The sequence below is a fragment of the Dysidea avara genome, chromosome 12 (assembly GCF_963678975.1).
Source record: "Dysidea avara chromosome 12, odDysAvar1.4, whole genome shotgun sequence".
Taxonomy (NCBI): Eukaryota; Metazoa; Porifera; class Demospongiae; order Dictyoceratida; family Dysideidae; genus Dysidea; species Dysidea avara.
Genome location: NC_089283.1, coordinates 19,830,829 through 19,845,750, shown reverse-complemented (window position 1 = coordinate 19,845,750; position 14,922 = coordinate 19,830,829). Strand labels below are relative to the sequence as shown.

The window sequence follows — 14,922 nt, the reverse complement described above, 5'->3', positions numbered from 1 at the left end:
TCAAAAATGCACCAACTAACAAGAGAATCTGGCTCCCCCCAACCACCTACAACTTAGCCTGTTTGTGCCCCTCTCCTTGCCAGCTCCTGGATCCGCCCCTGAGTTATATCAAAGCAGTCGTAGAATATATAGCTAGTTATATATTGATTGATGGCTTTGCCTCAGATTCCTGTCATTAACTATATGCATGCATATGTATGCATATAGACTGTGCATCCTTTATTAGTTAACAGATCTCATGATATATGGAAACACAAGCATTGAAATAAAATATCTTCTTATGCAATAATGGCATTCTTTACTTGCAATAATAACTCTGGAACAGAGTAAGTATATATGGACCTGCAAACTTGAAGCTCATTCTTTCGGGCAAGATTGAGACTACTGACAAGTTTGTGGGGTTTCCCTACCAAAAAGTCATACACATAGTGTACCTATCAAATTTCATACTTTTATCTTGCAGGATTAAAGCTCTAACTATTTAAATGCTGTAAACTAAAAAATCATGATACCTGTTAATAACGCTTTTGTAAGTTCTGCCTGCATGCCATACAATTTAATAATTTTTTTTATTGTTGATGAAAAATAGACACATGTGTACAGCATTGTATATTACTATATGTTATGCTAATTATGAAAGTGGGACTGAAAATAGTGGAAATGTGTTGTTGAGTTTTGCTTGAGAACAATGCTTCCTTATTTGCTCCTTCCTCAAATGATCAGCTTGACTCAGGTTGTATTTGGAGAGGTTTGGACGAATGGCCACAAGACACAGGTACCTCAAAGACTGGACACCTGTAAATTTTGTATTAAAATTTTTTAAAGATTATCGTTGTTACTTGTCTTTTAATTACATGCAGTAGTACAATTCAGCTACTGAGAAATTGCAGACTACAGTCATTTGGTATCTGGATTCAAGGGAAGCTCCAGGGAGTTTCTGACGTTTACAGAAACTGGTCAAGCAAGATCAAGATCCCCTAATCAAGACTCTAATAGAGCAATCACCCCAAAAAATCTGTCACCCTAATACAATAGTCAACCATATAGTATTCATGGGAAGAAGCATTATACCAACAGGATATGCATAAGGTATGACCCATCCCAGTATTACTATATAATATTGGCATGAGTGGAATATTACCATAAATCATTTTACGTATATCTATCTTGCTATTTAGTTTGTTAAACTAACATAGGGTATTGTTAAGTTGACCGAACCAATCAAACTAGTATGCAGATTTTGTGTTGTAGTTAAAGCACTGCTGCGCATGTGTATGGAAAATAAAACATGAGGGTGTGTGTCAAGAAGCACAAGGTGAAGCCAAGTGCTGTATTAGCCCTGAGACACTCCCAGAGTGCATGCTGTATTTTTGTACACACAAGCATATAGGTGGTGCTTAAAGTGTTATATTTTACTTCAGGGTCATTTTGATTGGAATGTTCATCTCGACTGCCCGAACCACTTCAATTTTCAGTGATCAGACTATTAGTGTAAGTGCTCATATAATTCGTAGAACAAACTGGTAAAATTGGTGTGGCTAGTTTTAGTAGTTTACAGTATTATGTGCAGGGTAGTTGGAAAAGGTGGATACAGTCGGACGCAGACACGAGTATTTTTAAAATACACTTTTACATTTACAAAACAGTTATTTTTCATACCTAACGTTGTTTTTACAGCAGCATTCGCTTCCAGACCCAGGCGTCAATCTTGTCATAGCGCTTATCCATTTATAAGCACATGTGCGAAGGATAGACTAGCACTCTAAAGACCATTGTAGTGTTGTATACGTGCTCTAGAAATCTAATTCAGTGTCATAGAGATTAAGCTGGCATGTATCAACCTAATCTCGTAGGCCAGGTCCTTGAACCCTCAATGCTTGGTATAAACGCCTGCACCTTATACTAAAAGGTGGATTTGGCCTGCTAAGCTAAGTTGCATGGGGCATACAAGCTAATCTCTACAATTATATAACTCTGTATTAGACTTTAGAGCATGTGTACAACAGTATAATATTATGGTCTTTGGCATTCTGTGGAGTACTGGTCTAGTCCTTCGCATGTGCGCTTATAACTGGAAAAGCACTATGACAAGATCGACGCCCGGGTCTGGAAGCGAAGACTACTGTAAAAACAACGTTAGGTATGACAAATAACTGTTATATAAATGTAAAAGTGCTTTTTGAACATGTCCGTGTCCGTGTCCGACTGTATCCGCCTTTTCCAACTACCCTTATGTGCATTATTCGTGCTGTCCGAGTGGGGTTGTTCTCATGACATTCCTTACATAACTTTAGTGCTGTATTTGCCCAATTATATGCATATGTGTATATATGGTATTCGCACAATTATCCACATAACTCACAAAGTACAGTTATGTATCTGGGAAAACCCTCATGGTAGCAGGTTTACTTTTTCACCACAAACACAAACTACGTGAATATACATAACAGTCAGCCAGGGTTAAATGGTCTACTTTTGTTGGCTACTTTTCCAAGTCCAATGGCGAGTCATATGAGTGGTCTAAGGACTTTATGGAACTATGGCCAATCTTGCCTGATGTGGCTGCACAGCTCCGTGGTGTTGGATAAATACATGTGCTGTTTTATTCTAGCCAGTTTTGTGCCCTGAATAGCCATAACTTGGCTTAATTCATCTGTACAAATTTCTTTGAAAACAACCCACTGCCCTCTGCACCACCCACCACCCCTATTGGAGTTCACCCAATACAGTGAAAAAGCTGTATGAAATGGTGGGAAACTTGGCTGTTGGCTACTTGTACAGAGAATGTTCTGAACGATAAGGAATTGGTGTAAAATGTACAAAAATTTGGTACAAGTAGCTAGCCTCAACCACAGGCAGGCTACAATACTCTGAAAATTATGGTTTATGGCTGCTCAGATATTGCATAGTGATTCAAATGTATAATCAAATTCTTCAATTGAAATGAAAAACTCAAGATATAGCTAGTGTCATGGTGTGTACTTTTTAGAGAGTCATGAGTGTGTGCACGTGAGCTTACTTCGTGTTGGAGTGTCGCCCGTATTGCTGCTAGAGCAGCTTGTTTTGACATCCGTAACAGAATTTGGGGCTTGTCCGGGAGAGAGCCGAACAGGAACAGCCTTTTCACCGAAGTAGACTCGTCAACTGAATTTTTGTCGCGGTTGTTGGGTTAGCCCAGACCTCCAGCCCTGAATTCCTTGGTACCGGGTTAATGGTACCCGTGAAGGTGACTTGTGTATCCAGGTTGATCTGTGTTGTTCTCTGTGTTTTTCTGTTCTTATAGAACATTCTTCGTAGTAAAAAGGACTGCTGTGTGGAGCGGGCGTTAATTGGAGTTCACGAGAAGACGTTGTTCATTCGTTTAGACACTTAATCTGCAATGTCTTTTAACTTGTCAAGTTTTCTGGAGGAGCCACACATTGAGGAATTCCGTAAATTGAAGAAGACAGAATTGTTGGAAGTTGGTCAATTAACACTTCAAGCTGTCTGTGAACTCATCACAATCAAAGGGGGAAATCAGGAAGTTAGTTTTGGCATACTTAGTTGATGAAGAGATTTTGCCTGAGGAGGCTCTAGAGGGAACTGGTGTTAGTGAGCAAGGTCTTGAGCTGAAATGATTGGAATATCAAGAGAAGGACAAGGCCTGAAGATGAAGGAGCTAGAAATAAGGGAAAAGGAGTTAGCTCTTGAATATAAAGCCAAAGAGTTGGCCGGAATTAATGGCTGCTAAGGGTCGCACAAGTGAGTCATCTGAGGCTCCCTTTGATGTTGGTAAGCATGTGCGTTTTGTACCTCCTTTTCAAGAGACTGAGGTTGATAAGTATTTTATGCATTTTGAAAAAAATTGCCAGTAATTTGAAATGGCCGGAGGATGTGTGGACTGTACTGTTGCAAAGGGTTTTTGTGGGAAAGGCACATGAAATTTACTCAGCGTTTCCTGCGGAGCAGAGCTCCAAGTATCAGGTGGTCAAGGAGGCAGTACTCAAAGCATATGAGTTGGTACCAGAAGCATACCGACAAAACTTTCGTACCAGTGTCAAGGAAGAGAAGCAAACATATGTTGAGTTTGCCCGTATCAAGGAGAGGCTTTTTGACAGATGGTGTGCATCTCAGAACGTTAATGGAGATTTTGTGAAATTGCGAGAAATGCTTTAATTGAGGAGTTTAAGAGTTGCCTGCCACCAGAAGTGAAAACGTATCTGGATGAACAGAAAGTGGATACACTTCAGAGAGCAGCTACCCTTGCAGATGACTACACCCTCACTCATCGTAAAGTGTTTTTAGGATCGGATAATATACAGAAGGGCACAAATAGGTCTGGACGAAATGAGAACTCGTTGCCACCAGCACGGTACAACCTCCGAAGCCATGACAACAGTGAATTGTCAAGGCGACAGTCTGGCCCTACATGCTACTATTGTAAGAAGAAAGGCCATGTCATGTCTGAGTGTTGGGCACTTGAGAAAAGGGAGAAGAACAAAAGCAAGACTGACATAGTTGCAGTGAAGACTCAGAACAGTAGTAGTGATGGTTTGTCGTGTGTAGAAAGTAATGAAGAGTATAGGCCTTTTATCTATGATGAGTTAGTGTCTCTGGTTGGCGAGGAGAGTAATGCAAAACCTATTCGTGTATTAAGGGACACCGGAGTTAGTCAATCAATCCTTCTTGAAGGAGTATTACCATTGTCAGAGAGCACCTACACTGGTAGCAACGTTTTACTTCAAGGAGTGGAACTAGGGGTACTTAGTGTTCCTCTTCACATTGTACATTTGTCAACTCAATTGGTTTGTGGTCCAGTGATGATTGGTGTTAGACCATCCCTACCAGTACCTGGCATATCATTACTACTTGGCAATCACCTAGCTGGGGACAAAGTCATGGTTAACCCTTGTGTTTCGCCCAACCCACAAGTGAGCACTGTACAGGAAGACATTGAACAACATGTACCGGGTCTTTTCCCGTCATGTGCTGTGACAAGAGCCATGGCAAGGAAAGAGAATGAGCAGAGATCCATACTGGGAATAAGTGATAAGGAAATGCCACATGAAAATGTTACAGTAGAATCGAATTCACCCAATCCTAATGGCAAGGTATTGAGAGAAGATATCCTACCTCCACAGTTAGAGGGAAGTCCACCACTGACCCGTAAGCAACTGATTAAAGACCAACAGTCTGACCCGGAGTTAGGAGCACTTATTCAAGATGCACTTACCGAGGAAGAAGCACAGGACCAGCCAGTATACTATTTTCAGAAGGTAGGAATCCTGATGCGTAAATGGAGATCTCCAACGGTGCCATCAAATGAGGAGTGGCAAGTGTCATACCAGATTGTGGTTCCTCTTAACTGTCGAGCAGATATACTGCAGTTGGCTCATGCCACACCTATGGCAGGCCACCTGGCAAGACTTACCAACGCATACTGAATCATTTCTACTGGCCAGGTATTAAGAAAGATGTGAAGCAGTTCTGCAAATCATTTCATGAGTGTCAAGTTGTTGGGAAACCGAATCAGTCAATACCCGTTGCCCCTTTTAAAACCGATTCCTGTAATAGAGGAACTATTCAGCTGAGTGATTATTGATTGTGTAGGACCACTGCCATGCACCAAAGCAGGTAACCAGTATTTACTTACAATAATGCGTGCTTCAACTAGATTTCCTGAAGCCATTCCCCTTAGGAATATTAAGGCTAAGAACATAGTAAGTTCCCTCATCAAATTTTTTACATTGGTGGGTCTTCCAAGGTCAATTCAATCAGACCAAGGGTCAAACTTCATGTCCAGTTTGTTCCAGCAGGTAATGTACCAGCTAGGAATCAAGCAGTTCAAGTCTAGTGCTTACCATCCAGAGTCACAAGGGGCCTTGGAACGATTCCACCAGATCCTCAGGAATATGATGAGAATTTACTGTTTGAAGGAGAAGGAGTGGGACGAAGGAGTTCATCTCTTGCTATTCACTGTTTGTGAATCAGTACAAGAATCATTGGGGTTCAGTCCCTTTGAGTTGCTGTTTGGAAGGGTCGTCCGTGGACCATTGAAGTTGCTAAAGGAAACCTGGTTGACTGAAGACAAGCAATCAAATATTTTGGATCATGTATCTGATCTCCATAGCAGAATATCTACGGCAGCGTATCTAGCCAAGGCAAACCTCAAGAATGCCCAAGGTCGGATGAAGTTGTGGTACAACAAGCGTGCCCGGTCTAGAATGTTTGAACCAGGGAATAAAGTATTGGTCCTCCTACCTATTCATCACCACCCTCTGCAGGCAAGATATTGTGGCCCATATGTGATTGAGAAGAGATTAAATGAGGTGGATTATGTAGTTTACATGCCTGATCGTCGTAAACAGCGAAGAGTCTGTCACATCAACATGCTCAAGGAGTATTGTGAGTCCACTTCATCACCCTCCATAGTGCCAGTGGCCAATGTAGTAGGTCTGAAAGATGACTTGATGATGAATGAAGGACCTGCGGGTGCAGATGTCAAGCTTACAAATTCAGATGTGTTAGCCAATTTGCACCAGAAGCTTGGTCATCTCTCGGTGGGAGAGAGAGAGAGTATGGTGAACCTTATCAACAAGTTTTAAGAGCTTTTTACTGATGTCCCCAAGAAGACAAATGTTGTACTACATGATGTAGATGTGGGAGATGCAAAGCCTTGTAAACAACATCCATACCGGGTGAACCCACTGCAAGTACAACATATGGAGAGAGAAATCAAGTACATGTTGGAGAATGACATTATAGAACCTAGCAGCAGTGTGTGGAGTTCACCATGTATTAGTTCCAAAACTAGATGGTAACTACCGAATCTGCACAGATTTCGCAAGTTGAATTCTGTTACCAAGACAGATTCTTTTCCGATACCTAGGATCGATGACTGCATTGAGAAAATTGGTCGTGTAAAGTTTGTAAGTAAGTTGGATCTGTTAAAAGGGTATTGGCAGGTACCACTCACTGCTCGTGCTCAAAAGTTGTCTGCATTTGTTACCCCACAGGATTATACCAGTATAAGGTAATGCCCTTTGGCATGAATAATGCCCCTGCCACTTTTCAGAGGTTGATACAGCAGTTGACTGGTGATCTTATTGGTTGTGAGGGATACATTGATGATGTCGTTATTTACAGTTCATCCTGGGAGCACCACGTGGACCTCCTCCACCAACTGTTCAGTAGATTGTCACAGGCTAACCTTACTGTTCACCTGGCAAAAGAGGTATTCCACCATTGAGAAGGAAACTTTGGGTTTAATGTTAGCTTTGAACCACTTTGATGTGTATTTAAATCCTACAGTGATGCCAATAATAGTCTATACCGATCACAATCCTATCGTTTTCATCAATAAAATGAAGGAGAAAAACCAACGATTGTTACGGTGGAGTCTGACTCTACAGCAATATAATGTGGATATCCGTCATATTAGAGGCAGGGAAAATGTTATGGCTGATGCCCTGTCTAGGATTTGAATGGGACACTGACTTTAGCTTATTATGTAATGGACCGTTGTGAGTATTGTATTCAAGTTTTTGTAGGATTACTTTTCTTTGACTCTGTACTTTCTTTTGAAATATTGTAACTGCCCTCCTTTTTAAGGAGGGAGGTGTCATGGTGTGTACTTTTTAGAGAATCATGAGTGTGTGCACGTGAGCTTACCTCGTGTTGGAGTGTCGCCCGTATTGCTGCTAGAGCAGCTTGTTTTGACATCCGTAACACTAGCTAACTATTAAATTAATCCATAAAATTCAAGTTACTGTAGTCTTACATTATTATTTAATAGCTACCTATCTTAAAAATTGTATTCCAATATGAATGTTCTATTAGAGTAGTTTTGACTGCTCTATTAGTAAACACTTTCAGTAAATAACCTTGCTCTCCAAATCCACCTTTGAGGAATCAATGTAAGTTTCCTATCACACTGTAGCTATACTGCCCCCCTGTCCTGTTCCCATCTATTCTGTATATTTGTGCTGCCAAAGTTGAAACTAACATAGTCTGATGTTCCTGCTGCTAGCTCACAAGTTAAAATTTCAGAGAGGGTTTCCAGAACCCCAGGACACTCCCTAAATACGCCACTGCAATAAGACCAGTTTTCCAAAAAACAGCTACATATGCTTCACACTTACGAACATGAAGTCCACATCATAAGCATGTCATATACGTATATGCCTTCATATGTATTTTGTGCATTTTGCATGGTAGGTAGGCATTTCTCACCAAACTGAAGAATCTTCAGCTTGTTGACTGCAACTCTTGCACTGCCTGGCTCTGTTTTGTCGACGTATGCATTTCCACCAAATATCACTACAACACACTCCTCTACTCCATCAATGTAATATGGTTGTGCTGTGTGCCAGGCTGTAGGCTCTATGGTGGCTTGAGGTGGTAACTGTAAATTGACAATGTTCTAATTACTACAGCATTGCAGACACAATTATTATAGTAATCACTGATGCCACAAGACATGCTACAGCTTAAATACAAAACATGCATGCAGCTACCTTTCTCCATTTAATTGATCCACAGTCATGTCCATTAATCTCCAACAGCCACACATCACTACTGATGGATTGTTCATCATCTTTACCCCAGGCTATCAGTAGTTTTTGAGTTAGTGGTGGTGTTCCTGGTATTAAGCACTTATCCACCATGTCAGGATTAACAAGACATGTTGTAGTGTGAAATGTCAGTCTGGGTGGCCAGCTACCGACATAGCCTGTCTTGAGAGTTCCAGTAAATTCCTACATACAATATTACATCATTCAACAAATCACATAAATAAGTCATATATACATGCAAAAATTATGTACAAGTATTATTAATTATCTCAGTGCATGCATAACTCAACCATACAGCATAATTAACTGCAATTTAGATATTTGTGTATTTAATACCAAAAACTGATTATAAAATATCTGAATTTGGGGGGGAGTGAGGAAGTGCAGTCTCCCCACACCCATGCAATTTATCTATATTATTCTTGCATGTACATAATCCGGGGCGGATCCAGGGGGGGTTCCATGGAACCCCCTTTTGAAAAGCCTCTCTCATCACTTGAGATACTCTAATAGAGCAGTCACAGTAGTCTTTTGAGGAGCAGTGTAGCAAGCTATATATTTAGTTATAAATAAGGAAGGAAATATAGTTGGTGAGGTGGCAGTTATTGTCAGCAGGTGATGACCTTTTATTTATTTATTTTTTTTGGTCTTCAACTTATACAGCTAGGCTGAAGTTGCAATTTCAAAGTGGAACCCCCTTTTTTAAAAATCTGGATCCGCCCCTGATAATAATGGATTATATCTAATTCTGGCCAGCACTCAATATTTCAATTAAGTCTAGGAATGATATATATTCTGTATAGCATAGCATCTTGAGGTACATTATTTTGAGCTGACAATTACTTACACGTAAAACCTAGTATACTAACTAGCAAATGAAATCTGATCACTTCTTCCCTCTTGCACAGTCTCTTCTAATAATTGTGAATAACTTCAACGTTTGTGTATTGCAAACCACCATAGCTGGGCTATGCTCCTCTAACTATAACAGAAACCTATGTATGTTAGTACTTCATTGACATGAGGTTTGATTGCAAGCTAACAGCTGTATCTGGTGGATAAACAATGTTCAGGCAAAGGTTTCCAGTAATTGACCAGTTACCATAGATACATACATACATCTTAGCAAATGGATTTTCTAATGTTTGTACAGTACATTATCTTAAATGTGCCCTACCACTCAGCGGCCACATCTTATATATACACGATAAATTAATGTAGTCACATACTTTGTTTTTGATATCTAAAATGAAAAGATCATCACTCCGTGCATCCTGATAATTTCCACCAAACACAACAGCATGATGATCACTGATCCTGGTGAATGTCACTACTCCACATGGCGGAGGTCTGTTCTTAACAGGTGGAGAACTCCACTCTACTGTATACAATGAGACATCACTCACATCATGTGGTTGATTACATGCAGGCATACATAATCAGCGTTGTAAGAGGGTAATTATAAGTACAGTACTGCTAACCCAGTTGACCCAATGACCTACAGTTTAATTGAAACAGAGGTGCGTATCAAGAGCTAAATTTAGACATATTAGCATAGTATTGGGCAGGATGTCTCAAGCTCCTCTAGTTAGTCCTGTATTTATAGCATAGGGGATTCCAGGAATTTACGAGAAGCTGTATACAGTGGTCCCTTGATTATCCGGCCACTGATTAACCGAACTTTCGGTTATCCGAACTGTAGCGATGACTGCTCTATTAGAGTATTATATAAGGTGTGCGTTCTATTAGAGTAATTGAGCAAGGCTCTGTATATAAATGAATGGGCTTTGATTATCCGAACGTTTCGATTATCTGAACACACTCAGGGCCCAACGAGTTCGAATAATCGAGGGCCCACTGTACTAACATGCATACTTTCCATATCCATACAAATGCCCGAGTGTCCAGGTTATGTTGGGCATCTAAAGTATAGGGCATTAATTGTATTAGCATATTGTTAACAGGTTCATAGCTTCAGACTGTAGCTTTAAAACTATGACTTATATAACAAATCATGGCATTTGACCAAATTTTCTCACAAATTTAGAATACTCTTTATTAGTTTTCCTTCAAGGTTTATTGATAAGTAGTCTTTAATTACACTAGTAACAAACTTCTAGCCTTCAGTTATTCTTAAAACCTTCTGTAACAACCATTTCTGAAATGGACAGCTACGTACAACAACCCACAATTCCATTAGTGAACATGGTCCCTCACTTGATGTCAGACTAGTTGTCCATTGTATACAATCACTGGACTGGACTAGTGGACTGGACTACTGGACTCTGGTTTTTTTCTCTTTTAGCACATACGTATTTGGTTTTAGCTAAAGTGAATGTAAAATAAGCAGGTGAACCTGTCTACTTGGGTACTGCCTGTTCATCTTACGATTGTGTAAAATTTTCATAACAACTCTCTCTTGGAATAATATCCATTCTATGACTACCACTCGTCTTACCATGAAGTATATACAAACCATACAGCACATGTGTTTAAAGCACTTGCGTGGGCGAAGATCAAACAAATAACAGTGCTATATATTATTTCCATACATAGGCGGTGGAGAAGGGGGGAAAGGGGGGGGCAAGGCCCATGCCCCCCACTTTTAAGGGACAATGTTTGCAAGAAAAGATCGAGATACTCTAATAGAACAGTCAAGATCTAGATACTCTAATATAGCAGTCACAGTATTCAGAGAAGCAGTGTAGCAAGCTACTTAGCTACGTATGTGTAGTTATAAATAAGGAGATGGTGGGGGGCATCTATTGCCAGCAGGTAGTTACCTTTTCTTTGTTTTTTGTTTTTTTTTGGTCTTCAGCCTTACAGCTGGCCTGGCCCCCTCACTCTTTTGCCTGCTCCACCGCCCCTGTTTCCATACAGCTCTGAAAGGAAAATACAGCACTGCATGGGTACAAAAAATACAGCACTGTTGATGAAGTGCATAGCATTTTAAATCGCCAGAGGTAGCCAACTATTTGTTTGTGTTATGAGCAAACTTGTACTATATAGACACTTACCAATTGTCTGATGGCTGAAAACTGATGCAGTGCAAGCCTACGTAATGAACAATCGAACAAAGAAAGCACTTTAAACTAGTTAAAGCACTGCCACGTTTGTGAAATATAAAAAAAATAGCACTCTGGCATGGTCTCAAGCCAAATACACCATTTGGCATCACCTCGTGCTGTATTAGTCTCTTGCCCATGCCCTCGTGCTATTTTTTCCATATTGTGCTCATGGTGGTGCTTTAACTAGTATAAATGTAGTGTTGTAGAAATCATGCATCCTAAATATAAGTTATAGTCATCAAGTCAGCTAAATTAAGTGGTGACAGTTAAAACTGTCTTGCTATTCCATAGCTGATATGTAACTGCAGCTGGGCAATGTTGACAAGTCTGACACTTTTTTTTGTATGCGAGTGTGTGTAACTGTGTATGGGTTTCTTTATGTGCAGGGGAGTGGTCTAACTACATTGCATACTTACAACCAGTCACCCAAATATTTGGTAAAAAAGGGAAAATACCTCATTCCAGTAGTCCAGTCCAGTGATTGTATACAACCCTAGTTGCCTACAAGTAGCAATGCTGTACTCAATCCCAATAAGTGGGTGTGATACTATGCGTGCCTTCAGAAAGCACTCCAATAAGTGGGCGTGGCTCCTTGTATTCCTATAGACAACAAAACTTCCTAAACGGTAGGAGTAACTATCTTGAGTAGGTACAACTGGATTGCCATCGATACAATTAAGTTCATTAATTTATAATCACATGTGATCTCAGATCTGAATAAACCAGATGAGACCCACTCGACTGCAACCCAAATGACCAGGATAATTCAGATCACTTACAATGCTCATACATATGGATAATTAGAACACTGGAACAATAGTTGTACCGTTATTAATTTTTATTGTTATGTATATATAACTAGTGATTGTGGCTGTATATATAACTAGTGATTGTGGCTGTATAAACAAGGTCACCAGATTTCAGTTATTGACCATTAACTATTATAATTAATACCATGAAAACTGGACTACAGTATACATCTATACTGGCTACAGATATAAAGTTGAGAATACCATAAATGATAGTTATTATTTACACCTGATATTGCTAGGCTGGCTGTCTCTACTACTATAATTCTCATAATCATAATAAGTTTAGTCAAAATGGACACATACTGTAGTGATTGGCATAAATATTAAATTGTTCACTGGTGCAATTGTTAAACCAGATGTGTGCCCACAGTTGGCCACATAGTTCCTGAAATTGGATTAGGAAATTGTGTATATGCATGAGTACATGCATCTGTATCTATGTGAGGCAGCATAGCCAAGTATTGGCCTGGTGATCAAAAGGTCCCATGCAGGTTCAATTCCCAGTTATGCCAGTTTGGTGTTATTCCTTGAGCAAGAAACTTTAATCACATTGTTCCAGTTTACACAGCTGGTGGCCTGGTATCAACTAGGGAAGCAGCTTGCTCAACTGTAACATCAATGGGTACCTGGGGAAGCAAATGCCCAACTGTCCAGCAGTGTTGAGGTTGTTGTGGAACCTTGGGTTCCACAACCTCTCTCCGTAAGACCTCCTGTGGGTTCCAGGAGAATTTTCCTGCACTAGACTCGAGTGCCTGAGTGGTGCACGGCATCCCAGTGCTGGCTCACTGGGCGCCAGCAAAAGCTGTGTTTCACATGGCTGCCAGAGGCTTTGCTTTGCATCTATATCTGTCTGGAGACTTTTAACAGATTTGATACTGAAATTTGATTGGCTTTACTAGTGTTTTACGAATGACAACTCTTATTATTATCCTCAGGAACAATAAATCCTTATTCGTTTGATTCATTGTAAATTGAAACCACAAGTACCCACCAAAGAATTTTCAAGAGAAAGTGCACAATACACTTCTCCTTTGACCCATTGTAAATTGAAACCACAAGTACCTACCAAAGAATTTTCAAGAGAAAGTGTAGAATACATTTCTTTGTGTGTATTAACATTGTGTTTAAAAATTTATACATAGAACCAATTTGAATACATGATTGAAATCTAATAGTTATATATGCCATAACAAACTGCATATTTAATGAAACTGATTACTAATAGTTAGTACAAACTAGGCACCTGACAAGTACCACAACATCAAGATATTTTTATGTGTACACCATCGCCCTCTGGCCTGTAGCTATTGAACTTGGAGGTAAATAAAGTGCATATTATTGCCACATGTACACAGATATATGTGTACATAAAACTCAGTGCCATAGGTGGTGTTGAAAATAATTTTAAAAATCTTGGGGGAAAGTTGCAGTATAGATTAGCATTGTGATTTTTAGCATTTTTCATGTTTTAGCATAAGTTTAGGCTATTTTCAGGCCTTCAAATCAGTTGCAAAAATCCTGCAGCTTCTGGGGTTGCACCCCCAGACCCCCCTGAAATTCTACTTTATATTACAACCATCCAACAATAGTCATGCTGTTCCCTACTTGGCCCCCCCTCAGGTCAGGTCTAGAATCACCACTACTCAGTGCTACTATCTATACATGTAGTTATATAGACGACAGCTCAGCTTCTGTGGTGAAGCCGAGTTGTTAAGTACTACATGTAGAACTCACAAATTTTGGTATCGAATTCAAAATACTCATTGGTCCAGAATTTGTCTGGAGTACTTCCATACTGGTGACAATCAGCTCCATCTTGTAAATGGGCAGCAGTCCGTATCTCTGGATGATTAGGAGGTTGTCTTAGAGTCCTGGTCATCCCCCCAAACACACACAACTTCCCATCATAGCTCAGTGTTCCACACAAGTGGAGAGGAGGAGGTATATGTGCATTGCTAACTGGAGCAAGTCTCTTCCATTCAAATGTTTCAGTGTTAAGACAATGTACCTCATTCGTGAATGCTCCTTGTCTTTGTCGAGTTCCATCTGGTTGTGTTTGAATTTTTGTGTTGTGACCTGAAAATACATAAAAGTCTCCATTTATTTCAACCATGTTACAGCCTCTTCCAAACAGTGGGAAGTCTTCCATACTATTTGCACGAGTTATCCTATGGCGCCACATCCCTTCCTCTAAATCATACTCATCAATTGTGCAGTAACAATATTCGTCGTTGTTTTGTGCTGGCTCTGGTTCTGGAAATGTCACGCATTCTCTGATAATCAGATTGCGAAAATTAGGATCGTGTTGTAGGAATTCGTATCCTGCTTTGATCCTGTCACCTTCGCCTCCCCAGACATAGAATTTCCTTCCGTAAACAACCCCACACGGTCCATTTCTCTTATGTAATGTGAAGGAGTCTTTATAACGTCTTTCAAATAGCTCTTCCATTCCTTACAAGTTACAACGTCAACAGCATACTGAAAAACGAA

General features: G+C 40.1%; 1 protein-coding gene across 1 annotated transcript; it reads right to left on the bottom strand.

The window, feature by feature from the left end:
• Window positions 1-580: 580 nt before the first annotated feature.
• Window positions 581-14,922, bottom strand: LOC136241111 (kelch domain-containing protein 2-like). The gene is made up of 5 exons (XM_066032280.1): window positions 14,167-14,922; window positions 9,782-9,933; window positions 8,496-8,735; window positions 8,212-8,383; window positions 581-795 (listed from the first exon to the last, which is right to left on the bottom strand). The coding sequence occupies exons 1-5, from the start codon at window positions 14,879-14,881 to the stop codon at window positions 632-634; spliced, it is 1,443 nt and encodes a 480-aa protein (XP_065888352.1). The 5' UTR covers window positions 14,882-14,922; the 3' UTR covers window positions 581-631.